Source organism: Camelus bactrianus, chromosome 6 (genome assembly GCF_048773025.1).
Source record: "Camelus bactrianus isolate YW-2024 breed Bactrian camel chromosome 6, ASM4877302v1, whole genome shotgun sequence".
NCBI classification, from domain to species: Eukaryota; Metazoa; Chordata; class Mammalia; order Artiodactyla; family Camelidae; genus Camelus; species Camelus bactrianus.
In genome coordinates, this window is record NC_133544.1 from 57,199,970 (window position 1) to 57,216,041 (window position 16,072).

A 16,072-nucleotide genomic window follows, 5' to 3' on the forward strand; every position below is an offset into this window, starting at 1 on the left:
GACATTCTGACTACAGAGCTCCAGTAATCAAAACAGCATGATATTGGTACAAAAACAGACATATAGATGAATGAAACAGAATAGAGAGCCCAGAAATGAACCCACAAACTTCTGGTCAATTAATCTTTGACAAAGGAGGCAAGAACATAGAATGGAGTAAAGATAGTCTCTTTAGCAAATGGTGTTGGGATAACTGGACAGCTGCATGTAAATCAGTGAAGTTAGAATACTCCTTCACACCATACACAAAAACTCAAAATGGCTTAAAGACTGAAATATAAGACAAGATACTGTATACCTCTTAGAAGAAAACAGGCTAAACATTATCTGACATAAATCTCAGCAGTGTTTTCCTGGGGCAGTCTACCCAGGCAATAGAAATAAACGCAAAAATAAACAAATGGGACCTAATTAAACTTACAAGCTTTTGCATAGCAAAGGAAACCATAAGCAAAACAAAAAGACAACCTATGGAAAGGGAGAAAATATTTGCAAAAGATGAGACTGATAGGGGTTTAATTTCTAGAATATATAAACAGCTCATACAACTTAATAAAAAATCAAACAACCCAATCCAAAAATGGGCAGAAGACCTAAAAAGCAGTTCTCCAATGAAGACACACAAATGGCCAATAAGCACATGAAAAACTTCTCAGTATCGCTAATTATCAGAGAAATGCAAATCAAAACTACAATGAGGTATCACCTCACACCAATCAGAATGGCTGTCATTCAAAAGTCCACAAATGATAAATGCTGGAGAGGGTGTGGAGAAAAGGGAACCCTCTTAACACTGTTGGTGGGAATGTAGTTTGGTGCAGCCATTACGAAAAACAGTATGGAGATTCCTCGAAGGACTGAAAATAGACTTACCACATGATCTAGCAATCCCACTCCTGGGCATATATCCAGAGGGGACCTTAATTCAGAAAGATACATGCACCCCAATGTTCATAGCAGCATTATTTACAATAGCCGAGCCATGGAAACAACCTAAATGTCCATTGACAGATGACTGGATTAAGAAGTTGTGGTATATTTATACAATGGAATATTCTTACTCAGCCATAAAAAATAATAAAATAATGCCTTTTGCAGCAACCTGGTTGGACCTGGAGATTGTCATTTTAAGTAAAGTAAGCCAGAAAGAGAAAGAAAAATACCATATCGTATCACTTATATGTGGAATCTTAAAAAAAAAAAACTTATTTACAAAACAGAAACAGCCTCACAAATACAGAAAACAAAATTTCGGTTACCGGGGAGTTGACCAGTTACCGGGAAAGAGGGTGGGAAGGGATAAATTGGGACTTTGAGATTTGCGGATACTAACTACTATATATAAAATAGATAAACAAGTTCATAGTGTATAGCACAGGATATTGTATTCAATATCTTGTAGTAACTTATGGTTAAAAAATATGAAAATGAATATATGTATTTTCATGTATGACTGAAGCATTTTGTTATACACCAGAAATCGACACAACATTGTAAACTGACTATACTTCAATTAAAAAGTACATATATATATATATATACACCTCTGTCTGGGCTTCCTCAGGGACAGTGTATTGCTATTGTGCCCCTATCCCACACCCTTATATGCAGACTATACTTTCTTGTTTCTTTGCATGCTTCATAACTTTTTGTTGAAACTGGACATTTTAAATAATACAATGTGGCAACTGTAGAAATCAGATTCTCCCCTCTCCCACAGACTATTTATTTTTGCTTTTAAGTAACTTTTTGATACTAATACTATAAATCCTGGTTTTTGTTGTTGTTGTATGTGGTCACTAAAGCCTCTGCTCAGTTAGTTTAGTGGTTAAAGTAATGAATAGGCATAGATTTCCTTGGATGCCTGGGACATGGACATGTCCAGTCTTTACTAAGGGGCTCTGTGTGTGTGTAGGCAGTGTACAGATCTATCTTAGCTATCTTTTCTTGCTTGTGCAGAGCCTAAAGATTAGCCAGAGGAGAGTTTAGGGCTTTCCTTAGAATGTGTACAGGTTATGTGTGAGTGTGACCTTCTAGATCCCAGGAGTATGTTGGAGCTTTCCAAAGCCCTCACTGACTTCTCATTTCCCAGCTTTTCCTTTTAAGCTTTTGATTACCCTATTGTTTGCCCCCAATATTGTTCATAGTCTCAGGCAGCTGCAGTTTTTGACAATTGCCTCCTGATTGTTTCTGACCAGAGAAAAAGCTGTTTACTCTGAATGAGCAGAGTCAGGTCACATAAAGACAGCTTTGCTAGTAGAGTCTTCCAAGGAACCACTAGAGATGTCAAAAAATGGTGGTTCTCTGGGATTGGGACTTTTAATAAGCTCCAGTCCTGTTTTGCCCCCTCTAGTGGCTGCTGATACTCACTGTGATTTCAGGCTGTTGGTTTTCATGGTTGCATGGAACTGGGAAGGGTGGAATGGAAATAGGTCAATAACACCACAAAGCTTGATGTTCTTACTGAAATTTAGCCAGATTACTTAAATTCTCTGTAATTTTAGATTCTTAGAACTTTTGCCCGTTTTGCATTGCTTTTATGAAGAGAATTTCAAAGGTCTTTACTCTATAATCCTTGCTGATGAGAGTAACAGTTGCACTTAACAAAGATATGTGAGTTCCTTCTCCAAACTCAAGGACTCAAGGAACCTGAGAATTGAGGATTTTCAGGTTAAGCAACCCATGTCCCCATCCTATTTTTTCAGGGTTCCAGTTTGTTCTCTTTTCCTATGCACCTTAACCCGTGGCATAGCAGACCTATCCAGATTGAGAGTTTAACTTTCTTTGGAGGCCTGCCAGGATTAAGTCCTGGCCCTTAACCTTTTGTGGCCTCTTGCTTTCAGGGATGAGTTTATCCTACCAAAGAACCTGGCTTTTTCACATACAGTTTTTTATTTCCTGTTACTCACTTTCTTCTCTTGTTGTGTTTTACCAAGGGCTCAGTTAATTGCCTTTAGCAACAATAACCCAAATTCATCGTTTTTATAATTGCTGTTTTCCTTTTATTTTTCAAGTATCTGATACATTACACCTTATAACTTCAGGAATTGGCAAACTGTGGATTGTAGGCCAAACCCATTCTTGGGCCTCTCTGTTTTTGTTATGCCCTATTTGTAAAGAGTTGTAAAACAAAAACAACAAAGAAGAATATGAAATACGACTGGTCCTTTAAAAAAAAGTTTGCCAACATCTGCATTCCCTTCCACTGTAAAACTACCTAATTTATCCACAGTGGAAATTTTAACAGTTGCACTCCCACTTTGTGCTAGGGTTCTGTTCTGTTCATCACCAGTGGTAGGCCGGCTGGGTGGCTACATTGATGTGTGATTCAACTCCAGAACTTCATTTTAGAGCCTGCTTTCTTGGACCATTCTCATCACCAGTGGCTTCACATTAGGTTCCCTTGGGAAATTCTGATTAGCTTGCAGAAGTTTTTTAAGGAATGTTCTTAGAATCAACATCTATAGAAGGAATGGAAAGGAAGTGGAAGGGGTAAATTGGTCTGTAATGTAGTATAAACAAAAGCCACTATTGCCCCCTTGAGAAACTCTGAAGCTGGGTTAACTATCTGCATAGTTGTCCAAAGTTGTGGCAAGGTGCTGGGCCCTTAGACCCCAGTTTTGATCAGTCACTTGATGAAAGCTGCTTAGGCATGCAGCTGCCTCTAGCTGAGGCAATTCCTGAAAAGGCCTGACAGGTGAAGGCTTTTTTCCAGCAGTGCTTCCAGCAGCTCGACAATAAATCCTTCATTTCTGAAGGGAGATCTGGGCGGGCACATCAGTGTCTGCTACATACAGGTTCATGTGAGTTCTTTTAGTTATAATTTCTTACTAAAATTTTTTTAATTGTAATTTTCTTTAATGAATAAGTTTTTCTCATGACAAAGCTGTATTCTCTCAAGCACTGTATGTTTTTACTTATAGTAGGATGGGCAGTTTTTCCTAAGGCATTTTTGAAAAACTGAGCTATTTAGTTTTGATTTATGTAAATAATGAGTTAACCATTTTAATACCAGACATGTCATTATACAACTCTGAAGTGCTAATCACAGGGATTGAAATTTGCAACTAGCAGATCTTAAAAAGACATCTAATTCATCCTCATTTGACACATGAAGCTGAGAATGAGTAAGCTAAGTGATTATAAAGCTACTTAGTAACAAGTACAGATTAGAATGTAGGTCTCCAAACTTCCAACTAGAATCTTTTTATCAGTTCTCCTTATCTTAGTTTCTTAACAGTTTCCAAGAAGAGAGTATTAGGGTTCTGAAACTAAGCAAGATTTTTTTATGACCTTTAAAATCACCTTGTTGCTCCTGGGAACAATAATAAACGATAAGCAGATGCTTCAGTGACAATAAGAACAATAATAATAAAGTCAACTTTTGGAGTATATCATTTTCATCACTTTTGAAATCATTTTGGACAGATGAATCTGATTTATTTTTAACCTTCCTGGAAGATGATTCCACAGTTAGCTTTGGAAACTTCTTCCTGATGACTGTGGATTATCAGATAATGGAAACTCTACACTGTTTATCTACAATGAACATAGGATTTTCAAATGAGGTCTGAAAGTGCTCCAGAATTTTAAAATTTAGTATTTTAGTTTCAATGGTAGATTATCTGGATCATCTGAGTCATAATTGAATACTGTCACTTGATGGTGGGGTTAGAATAGGCATTTGTATTTATTTTGGTGATACCAGATGATACTGTTACGATTGTTAAGGACTAATATTAAGGAAAATAATAGAAGTACTAGTCTTAGTGAATATGATGCTTTCGAGTTAAGACCAAATTTTTTTTTTAACATGTGGAAATAGTGTTTCTTAATAATGTGAAACAGGAAAAGCTATGTGCCTTAACATGAGGCATGTAGTAGTACAGGCATTCCAAACTTGAAGCTTATGGTGGTGCAGTGGGTGCCGTTTTCATGCTGTGAGCAGAGATTTACATTCAGCAATACTATGCCATTCATTTTTTTCAGGTGTTCTTGTTAAATTGAATTTTATTTGGAAGTTTTGTATTTAGTTTTCAGCTTATTTGGCTATATGTAAGATTTGTATGCATGACGAGTTTACTTAAAGATTTAAGTTTGCATAAGTTTAAATAATGTGAAGATTACAATTTTTGTGAATAGCTAGAAACTACAGGAACAGTTCTCCTTTTAAAGTAGTCTGTATAATACTGAAGTTTGAGAATCTCTGCCTACAGAGCTCTAAGTTAAAGAGGTTGATGTTGGATTACCTAAAGGTACCTAAAGTAGTGAAAGTTGTAATGAATGTGCCTGCTGTGTTTAATGTGTGTGGGCAAGGAAGGAGGAAAGGGGAGACTTTTCTGTAGAAGAGAAATATTATAAGTTACAATAATAGGATTTAGGTTTCTTCTGAATAAAGTGGTTGATGCCATCGACTACTGGGAGGAGGTTTTGGTCTTCAAAACTTCACTCTACTTCCCATGTTATATTGAATTCTTTTGAATGTGCTTATTTAACTCTTGAAAAAAATTCTCTAGTGAGTCTTGTAATGAAAAAAATCTCCTAATTTGTTTTGTAAATTAAAATTGTAGCAGATTGCTATTTAGTAGAGCTTAGTTATTTATGATGGACTAGTCATGAGCTATGTGGTGAGATCTACTGTATAAATCTAATAGTTAATAAACCTCACCTGTCTTTGGTTCAGGTACAGTTTGTTGTTTACTCACTTTGTTATATAATAGGGAAATATAAATGTGTATGAAAATAATTGTGATGAATTTAACTGAGTATAGAAGTTTTACTGAGTGAGTCCTTACTCTTGAAAAGATAGTTCACTAATAGGACATTGTCAATGCAATTTTTATTATGATTGTCATCTGTCTAGGTATGTCATTAAATTTTCCATGGGTGTTTTTTGTTTTTTGGGTTTTTTTTTTCTCTTTTCTTTCTTCCCTCCCCACCTCCCCTTTTTTCGTGGCCTGCTAGTTGTCAGACTGTTCTAAAGGCTTGAAATATAACCATGAATTAAACAAATACTCCTGCTCTCATGGAACTTAGGTTATTGTGGGGTCTGAGAGTACAAGGAGACAAGCAATAACATAAATTATTGAGAAACTATATGAATGAAAAAATAAATTATTGTTAAAAAGTGATAAGTATTGTAAAAAGAAAAAGTAGACAAGGATTAGAGAAATTGGGAATATATGGGGATGTGGAACAGTTTGTAATTTTTAAAAGGGTAGTTAGGATAGATCTCACTGAGAAGATGACATTTGAACAAAGATTTGATAAGGGAGTTACTTATGTGGATATATGAGGGAAGAACTCACTGGCATTGCAGTTAGTAGAAAGGCCTCAAGGCTAGTAGGTGCTTGATGTGTTCAGAAACTAGCAAGGTGACCAGTGAGGTGGAGATGGAGTGAAGTGTAGGGGGAGAGTAATGGGAAAGGAGATCTGAGATGCAAAAAGGACAAGACAATTAAAACTTTGTTGGCCACTATAAGCACTTAGGCTTTTATTCTGGATTAGATGGGTAGCCATTGCAGTTTTGAGCAGAAGTGACATGTCTGACTTTTGTTGGGGAGGAGTGCACTGGCTGCCAAGTTGAGAATAGGGTGTGTGTGTGTGTGTGCATGCACGGGTGGGCCCTCATGTATGTTTATATCTCCAGTGCTTGTTAGAGAAGTGTGTTGTACTTAGACAAGTGCATATACAAAGTATAAATATAAGCTCTAAATTTCTCTTTAGCCAGGGACCAGAAGTTGGATTTTAATACTTTTGTTTTAACTAGTAACAGAGCTGTTCAAAGTTTGAAATTCAGCAGGTGGACAAATTTTATGGAAGGAAAAAATTATATTTTTATCACTGTGAGGAGAGAGAAGATAAATGAGTAGAGGGAATGTTAAGATTGATAGCAACATTTTTTTTTTTAATGAAGTTACTGGGGATTGAATCCAGGACCTTGTGCATGCTGAGCATGTGCTCAGCCACTGAGCTATTTTCCTCCCCCCCCGCCCATAGCAACATTATTGATTTTAAAATTTATTTCCTTTAATTGTAGGGAACTATAGAAAAACCTAGAAAAGAAATGAAAATTACTTATTTCGCCACTTAGAGATAACCACTATTAATATTTTGGCATTGGGATATGTGTGTGTGTGATGTTTTTAATATATTTTTGTCTGAACCTGTAAATTGAAGTGTAATATCCACTTACAAGTACTCCAATCATAAATATACAACTTAAGGAATTTTTGCAAATGTATATACCATTATAACTACAACTCAAATCAAGATAGACTATTACCAGTGTCCCAGATATGTGTATCTGGTTTTCACTTAATCCCTCCCCGCAACCCACTAGAAGTAACTACTATTCTGAATTCTGTCATCACAAATTATTTTTGTCAGTTTTTACATTTTAACATTGTAATTTTACAGTAAGTACTTTTTGGTGTCTAGATTTTTTTATTTCACTCAGCATTATTTTTTCTATTCCTGTGTGCCTTTTTTCACTTATGTACAATTCTTCTTGCTATTAAAGTTTCCTTGCTCTTAAGAAACATAACCAAATGGAACATGTGGACATGATTTGCACCCCCACCCCCCCAAAAATCTGTAAAAATATATTAACAGGACACTTGGGAAATATGAATATGGACTGGCTATTTGATAGTATTAAAGAATTGTTCATTTTTTTTAGGTGTGATATAATGGCATTTTGTCCATGTAAATAAAATATTCTCATTTGTTAGCAAAGTATACTGAAATATTTTGGGGTGAAATAAAATATCTGGGAATTGCATTAAAATACACCAGTAGGGGACAGAGAAGAGGAAAAGGTGGGGAGATGAAACGAGATAATCTCGTATTGATACTCTCTGGAAAGCCAGGTAATTGGTACAAAGGACATGTGGGGTGTGTGTGTGTGGGGGGGGGTGTCTGTGTCTGTCAGTGTGTTAGAAAAGTCTGTAACATTAAGTGTACCATTTTTCTAAGTGTATATAGTTCATTGATGTTAAGTGTATTCATTGTTGTTGAACCAGCCTCCAGAACTGTTTCATCTTGTAAACCTGAATACCCATTAAACAATAGCACTCCATTTACCCTCCTCCAAACCCCTGACAACCATTGTTCTACTTTCTGTTTCTATGAGTTTGACTACTCTAGATACCTCATATAGGTGGAATCATACATTATTTGTCTTCTTGTGACTGGCTTATTTGATTAGTATAATGTCCTCAAGGTATATCCAAGTAGCGTGTATCAGAACTTCCTTTTTTTTAAGGATGAGTAATATTCCATGTATGCATGTACGGCAGTTTATCTATCTATGATGGATGGACGCTTGTGTTGCTTCCACTTTTTGGCTATTGTGAATAGTGCTGCTATGAATATGGATGCCCAAATATCTCTTCAAGACACTGCTTTCAGTTCTTTCAGTTCTTTCAGATATATGCCTAGAAGTGAAATTACTGTATCATGATAATTCTATTTTTAATTTTTTGAGGAACTACTATACGCTTTTCCATACCTGCGTCATTTTACATTCCTACCAACAGCAAGCACAAAAGGTTTCAATTTTTCTACATTGTTGTCAACACATTGTCTGGTTTTTTGTTTTTTGTTATTTTTTTGATAGTAGCCATTCTAATGTATGTGAGGTGATATCTCATTGTGGTTGTTTTGTTTTTGTTTTTGTGGGTTTTTTTTTTTTTTTTTTTTGAGTAAAATTAGATTTATTCAGAGAGATGCACACTCCATAGACAGAGTGCAGACTGTCTGAGAAGGCAAGAGAAAGGCCACGAGGTGCGGGATTGGGTGTTTAGTTTAAAGTAAAAGTAGATGCATGCTCCATAGACAGAGTGAGAGCCATCTCCAAAGGTGAGAGAGTGACAGGCCTCATTGTGGTTTTGATTTGCATTTCCCTAGTAATTTGTGGTATTGAGCATCTTGTCATATGCTTATTTGCCATTTTATATCGTCTTTGGGGAAGTATGTGTTCAGATCCTTTGCTCATTTTTTAAATTGGATTATTTGTTGCTGTTGTTGAACTTGTCCTATACTATCTATTCTCTTCACTTTTGTGGGAGGACATCCAGAAGGGATCTTTTAGTGTTTATACATTACATTATATGTACTGATGTATTTCAAATACAGCTTTTTAGTGGTATTCTCTAATAAGCCCTGTCACAATATGGCTTCTGCTAACCTTTGACCTTTATCTCCCTTGTATTCTTCCTTTTCTCTCCCTCTCCTCATCCCTCCAGACATATATGTTCCAGTCATACTTTGTTTCTCTAAACTGGTAAAGTTAGTGTATCTCTTTCCTCTCCAGGCCTTCACACATGCAGTTCTCTCTGTATGGAATACTTCCTCTCCTGTTTGAACTGTCTTCTACTCCTCTTCAGTTTAAAGTTCAGCTGTCATTTACTCTGGGAAATCATCTTTGAGCCTGCAAGTATAAACTCCTCCTATGTGGTGAATTTCCTTAATCATAATATTTATTAAGCTGCATTACACATGCCTAGTCTACTTACTGTTGGCCTCCCATGTCCTCAGGTTCTGCATCCATGGATTCAATCAATCGTACATGAAAAATACTAAGAAAAAAAATTTCCGGATAGTTCCAAAAAGCAAAACTTAAATTTCCATTGCTGAAAACTATTTATATTGTATTTAGAAGTATTTGCATAGCATTTACATGGTATTAGGTAATATAAGTAATCTAGAGATAATTTAAAATGTAAGGAAGGGTGTATGTAGGTTATATGCAAATATTATGTTATTTTATATAAGGGACCTGGAACCAGACCCCTGCAAGATACTGAAGGGACGACTGTACTGTGTCTCTCATAGTAGACTAAGCTCTGAGAGTAGGGATTGTATTGGTTTAATGTGTCATTGTATCCCCAGAGCCATAGGAGGCACTCAGTAAAAAGTTGTTGCTGTGAACACCAGTACCAGTATAATTTCAACAAATTTTTTATATGTGTAGAGCATTCTGGGTATAATACAAAGTTGAACACAAGTTCTTCATTAGATTTTAAGCTGCCTGAATAAAAGGAGAGTGAGGTTTTTCTCTTACTTTGTCCTACTCCACATCACCTTTTAATAGTGAGAACTACAGCCTGTTAAAAGATGAACTAAGGCATACTAAAAAGTTTTTTACAGTTTATTTGAGCAAATATCTATTCAAATTGAGCAGCACCAAACCTGAAGTCGTTAGGAGTACTTTGTCAACAGGAGCCTGAGGAGAAGAGGTGGAGGCAAAGCAAGGTTATTTGATTGGCTATATCTTAGGCAGTTGCTTTATTTGGGAAAGCCTACCTGTCTGTGATTGGTTGTCCTTAGGTTTTGATTTCTTAACCTTTAGGCATTTCAGGTTTAGGTTTTGGTTTGGTTATGCAGGCTACCATGGCATTAAAGCCAACTCAGTCTAATGGCTTCCTTGTTTAATTTAACAAGGCTAAATGATGTGATCATATCGGGTCAAAGGCTGATGAAAATAGAGCCTAGGAATATTGCTAATTTGACCTTGAAGCAACTGGTTAGATCGTGGTTACTGTCTTCTTTCTCATATCAGTCAGGGGTAGGCTAACTCATTATCTTAATCCCAATTCTTTCTTTTTCTAGAACTTTCACAGGTGGAATTTTCTGTGCAGTGTCAGTTTTAGGGAGACAGTTACGGTCACATTTTCTGGTGCTCTTTTTGTGTCCTTGTAGGTTGCAAGAGCAGCCCTCTCCCCCCTTTAAAAAACTTAAATCTACTCTGTCTCTCTGCCCCTGAAGACTGTTAAGAGTACTCTAACATTCTGGTTTGCTGTCACATTACTTCTGTCTAGCTCTGGGTCGTTGGGCCAGGATTTGTGTGTGTGTGAGTTTAAGTGCAGGAGTCTCTCTTGAGTTGATAGCCTAAGGCCACATTTCTGAATTGGAATAATACTGATGTTCTTATATTCTCAGCGCTTTATTTCTATTTCTTAGTGTAGCTTATCGTTATTGCCATCATTAAGTCTGTAATTGCACTGTCGCTTCATTTCCTTTATTGATTTTTTCTTTTAAATGTCTAGATTCTAAAGAATAAATTTGTATTGTAACCCAGTTTTCCTTTTTCGTCACTATTCATTTATATGCTTTAATTTTTTTGTATTATGGCTCAGCAGATTTCTACTTTGCATCATATGTATTTGTTTAATAAGTTTATTTGGTAAGATTAAGAGGTAAATAATGGCTAAAAATATGTTGTGGTGTTGGCAAAAATATGCATAACTGAGTAAATATAAGAATTGGAATAAAGAAATAAGCATAGAAAAGTTAATGTCCAGAGCAGCTTTGTGGGTTTGAGAAACACTGTACAAAATAAAAGTAAATTTGTAGTGTGTGTATTAAAATTAACAATTTTTTTTCTTTTGAGAGTTTGTTTGTATTAACACATTCAAATAAATTAGCACAGTTCACTACTGAAAAAAAAATCACTGATACCTTCAATTTAGGAGTGGGGCTATGTATCTCAGTTACCTCAAAGTAGGTGTGAGCCAGAATGAATGGTACTTTTTTCTGTTTATTTCCCAGACTTGGGGAAACAATAATTTATTCAACACATATTTCCCTGGCACTGTGTGTTGTACAAAATGGAAAAAATAATTTGCAAGATGCTAGGGTAGTCCTGCAGGAAGATATAATAACAGTATGGGACAAAGTTTTCAAGGAACTTACTTTCTGTGTAGTCTGGAAAATAAAAGAAATATAGGAATAGTGATACTAAGTAAAAAAGATTTATTGCCTTTTAGGCTAGGTATTCATTTTTAAATATATCCTGTCTAGCTATCTCTGTAATATTCAGATTCCTGGTAAATTTGTGGGTTCTTGAATGTGTTTTCAGCTAAATGCACATCATTTCTAAGCAAAACTTGGGACTGTCGCTCTAAGGAAAAACTCACCCCTGTGTGTCTCCTCCACTCTCAGTAATTTATTACTACTTTACTTATGACACCAGATGTTTGGGCTTTTCTACACAGTAAGCAGTTCTACGACACAAGCTGGGTATCCTACAGTTCTGATACTGTATACTTGGAGGTAGCATCAGGTCCCACAGATTGAGGGCTGAGTCTCACAAGATACCCTCTCCTCCCCTGCTCCTTCAAATGCTAATCACAAATCTGGTGTCACCCTTGCTTTGGACCTTCTAGCTGTAAATCAGGTTTTCACTACTCCCTTCTCAAGTTTGATTGAATGCTAAAACAGCTCACAATTTATTACAAAGGCTGTAAAGGATACAAATAACAGCTAGATGAAGAGATACATGGGGTGAGTTTCGGGAAGGGTTTCGAGCACAGGAGCTTCTGTTCCCGTGGAGTTTGAGGTGTTCCTCCCTCCTGGCATGTGGATGTGTTCTTGTTCACCAACCAGGAAGCTCTCAGAACCCAATCTTTTTTGGTTTTCATTGAGACTTCATTTCGTTGGCATGATTGATTTAGTCCTTGGACGTAGGTGACTGAACACAATCTCTGTCTCCCCTCCCCATAGATTGGGGAGTGGGACTGAAAGTTCCATCTCTCTAATCTTGGTACCAACCTCTGGCAACTAGTTCTTATCCTTAGGGATGTTCCACAATTCCCCTCATTTACATATTCAGGTTTGGCTGAAAGGGGCTGTTACAGATAGGAAAGGACACCCTTATTGCTCTTACCACTTAAGAAATTCCAGGAATTTTAGGAGCTCTGTCCCTGGAACAGAGGAAGTAAGATCAAATATATATTTCTTACTATAAATCACAGTATCATAGTCTCTTGCTATTTATCCTAACCTGGTGAGTTAGGCTAGATAATATGAATATGCCTTTAGACACATTCCTGTTTAGCTGAGAACTTGAATTTTCTTAATTGTGTTGGACTCAGGGATGCCACCAGCCATTTTCAAAGCGGTATCTGCTGGCACTTGGCAGCTGCAACTTTATAGTCTCAAGGTCTCTTGTAATGATTACGTTTTTTTGTACTTTGTTAACAGTAATAAGTGAGACAGCTCAAGCTATAAATTCCCAGCAGAAAGCACTAGATTCTTCAGCCAAAACATTACTAGACAATAAAATTGCTTTAGATTAGATTTTAAGCAGGAAAAAGAGACATATTGTGGCCAGGAGCTCATTAGTATATGTTACTACTACATCAAAGTTAAAACCTACTTAGATAAAATTAGGCAGCTGGCTACAACAAGTCTCCTCAGAAGTGTTGAGTCCAGACTGGTTTTTGGGCTAGTCTCCTGAATTCCTCAGGGAATGAGATCTATTTTCCAAGCGTTATTAAAGCTTGGGTTTTCACTCTTCCTCCTAATTCTAATTGGGTCTGTTGCACCAAAACAATGTACCGAGGGACTAAGATCTTAATCATGCAAGGTTCAGTTCCAAGACTTTGAACTCGGGAATTATTTCCAACTCAGTGTTCATTTCCCAGATTGAAGCAGGACTGTGCCCCAGTTCAGCAGGAAGTGGCCAGAGTAGTTGTTGCCCCATTCCCTTAAAGATTTAGAGAAAGTTAAAACAGGAGTAGGGAATGAAACTACCCCCTGCCAAAATTTATGATTAGTCTCTCTATTTAAAACTTTAGTCCCTTTCTTGTCCTGCCCCTATTCCCCTCAGGATTGAAGAGCATTAAAGAAAAGGGGAGATTAAAACTGAGCAGTACCCTTCAGGGTCTTCCTGGATACTAACCTCACTAACCAGGGGTACGAACAATTTCCCCTGTTTCTTGTTAGTAGAAAAAAATTTTTTTTAGTCTCCTAGCCTTCCAAAGAGCAGACTGAAGCAGTTAATGAATGATTAGAATAATGGCGTCACTGGACTCCTAGTTCCTCCTGAAGGGTTAACAATCTGATGTACATCCACTGGTGGAGGGTGGTGACTGTATGCTGAACTCAATCAGAAGAATGTCCACAAGCTCATCAAGCACCCTACAACTCTTACCTCTAATGTTGCCTTTAAAAACCCTTACCTGAAAGCCATCAAGGAGTTCAGGTCATTTGAGCATGAGTTGCCTGTTCTCCTTTCTTGGTGCCCTGCAGTAAAAGCTGTACTTTTCTTGACCACAACCCAATGTCGGTAGATTGGCTTTGCTGTGTGTGTTAGGTGAGTGGACCCTAGTTCATTTTGGTTACAGCAGTTTATAGTCTTTATCCCACTTTCTGAGCACTCATGTACTTTGTTGTGTTTGTTTGATTTTGTTATTACTGGAACTTGCATTGGGTAAGGTGTTAAGTAATTTGTGGTATATACATTTTAGTAACAACTTCTAGAACACATCTGGCCTAAAAGGTTTTGGCAAAGCAATGTGGACCCCTAATAGTGAAAATCATCCTACATAGCCAAGTCTGTGTTTTTCTCACATTAGTAATTTTAAGATTCATAATGAATTTATAAATAACTTACCTGATCATTATTGTTTTAATTGATTACTGAAAGTGTTTTGGCTTTTAAGAGAAAGAGTAATAAATTAATCTAAGCTGTTGATCTTGAAAACTTACTTGGAAAATTCTTTTTTTATTATTTTTAATTGCTTTTTTAAAATTGTAAAATCTGAAATATTTCTTGGGGGGTTAAAAAATGGTTTTAGGAAACAAACTAGTCTTGAGAACGTAAGTTTGCCCTCCAATAATAAGAAAAATATTTTTCCCTTTGATTATAGTATTGTGAAAGCCATTTTCTATTTGTGATAGTACAGAAATCTTTCATTTATTAAGTCAACATTCTCTTGTTCCTGGCTTCCACAGGAATCAGTCTTATCAGCAGAAAACAAATGAAATAATGCAAGCTGAAAGTCACTTACATAGAAGAAGCTTTTCCCACTTAGTTTTTTTTTTTTTAATTTATACCCAGCCATATTGGAAAAAGAATTTCGTTCTCTTCTCAAAGCTACATAAGTAGCAATAAAGTACATTAGACGTAGTGGAGTCCATTTATTATGACTTTCTAGTAGCCTGGTACAAAATAGAATGAGGAAAAAGGAAAGCTTGTTGCCAGTAGTGTAGAAAACAAGTTTGACCATGAGAGTGGGAGAACTTATTAAAAGTTGGTAGAACGTTGAAGTATAGTAATTCTGATAGGAAATGACTGTGCAACTCAGGAGATGTGTCAATCTATTCTGCAGATTCTGAATCAGTGCTATAATACAGTGTTACTGGCTTTTGCAGTATTTGCAATTTGCAGTGTTTTTTTAATGCAATATTTGAGTTTTCTGAACTCGTTGATGTTACTTACAACAGATTTTTTAAAATGGTCAAGATGTCAGGAAACATGTTTTTAAAGGGTCCATTAAAATGGTTTGTAGTTCTATAACTCAGAGGGAGTGAACTTCCTGTATTTGTAGAAAAGGGGATTACCTGGAGCTTAATGCTTTCAAATGCCACATAAATGAGAATTTACTGAGATACAGATTTGATAGTTAAAAATTGAAGATCTCTTAAGCTTTGAACCAACTATTGCCATGTAAAATTACATTGGGATTTTTTTTCACTTTTTATTTTCTTTTTTTACATTGGGATTTTAGAGGATGGTTGTGGTATTTTTATTAAATTTTGTTGTAGACTCTTATAAATAGCAGGGATTGAAAATGAAATATAGGTTTTATTTGCTTCTGGAAATCTTAGTATTTGTTGTTTTCTCTTTTCCTTGGAATTGTTAGTTATATTAAAAATTGGAATATGTTATTTTTATGGAGAGTCTTACAGGCTATTGCAGGCATGCTCTTTTGTTTATTCTTGAAAAGACAGTACATGTTTTGAGTGTACCTTGCTAAGTGGGGAACTGACTGCTTGTATTACCGATGGTTATACAAAGATTTTTGTACAGTTCCTCAACACGCTGAATTATGAGGCTGTGTGAATGTGTGTGTGTGTGTAAACTCTAAGCTCCTTGATGTTTGTGATAATTAGTTATGTTTTGAAACTTCTATATGTTATGAATTTTTCTTGTATTTTACGTTTTATAGAAAATATCCATAGATCACCTGACTTTATAGTTACACCTTAGATTATTTACAGCTGAACCTTACTTAACCCCAAATGTGTAAGTGCTTAGAATAGAGTCACCTGTATAATTTTA

General features: G+C 36.1%; 1 protein-coding gene across 4 annotated transcripts in view; it reads left to right on the plus strand.

Annotated features, from left to right (window-relative positions):
* The window catches only part of STRN3 (striatin 3), an 88,294-nt gene that overhangs the window by 12,659 nt on the left and 59,563 nt on the right, over positions 1 to 16,072 (plus strand). The window contains exon 1 of one of the 4 annotated variants that reach the window (XM_074365690.1): positions 9,328 to 9,435. The exons of the other annotated variants lie outside the window; for them this stretch is intronic. Within the exon in view, the coding sequence (XP_074221791.1) occupies positions 9,343 to 9,435 (93 nt within the window). The 5' untranslated portion in view covers positions 9,328 to 9,342. Of the gene's footprint in view, positions 1 to 9,327; positions 9,436 to 16,072 lie in introns of those variants that run through there. 4 annotated transcript variants of the gene reach the window in all.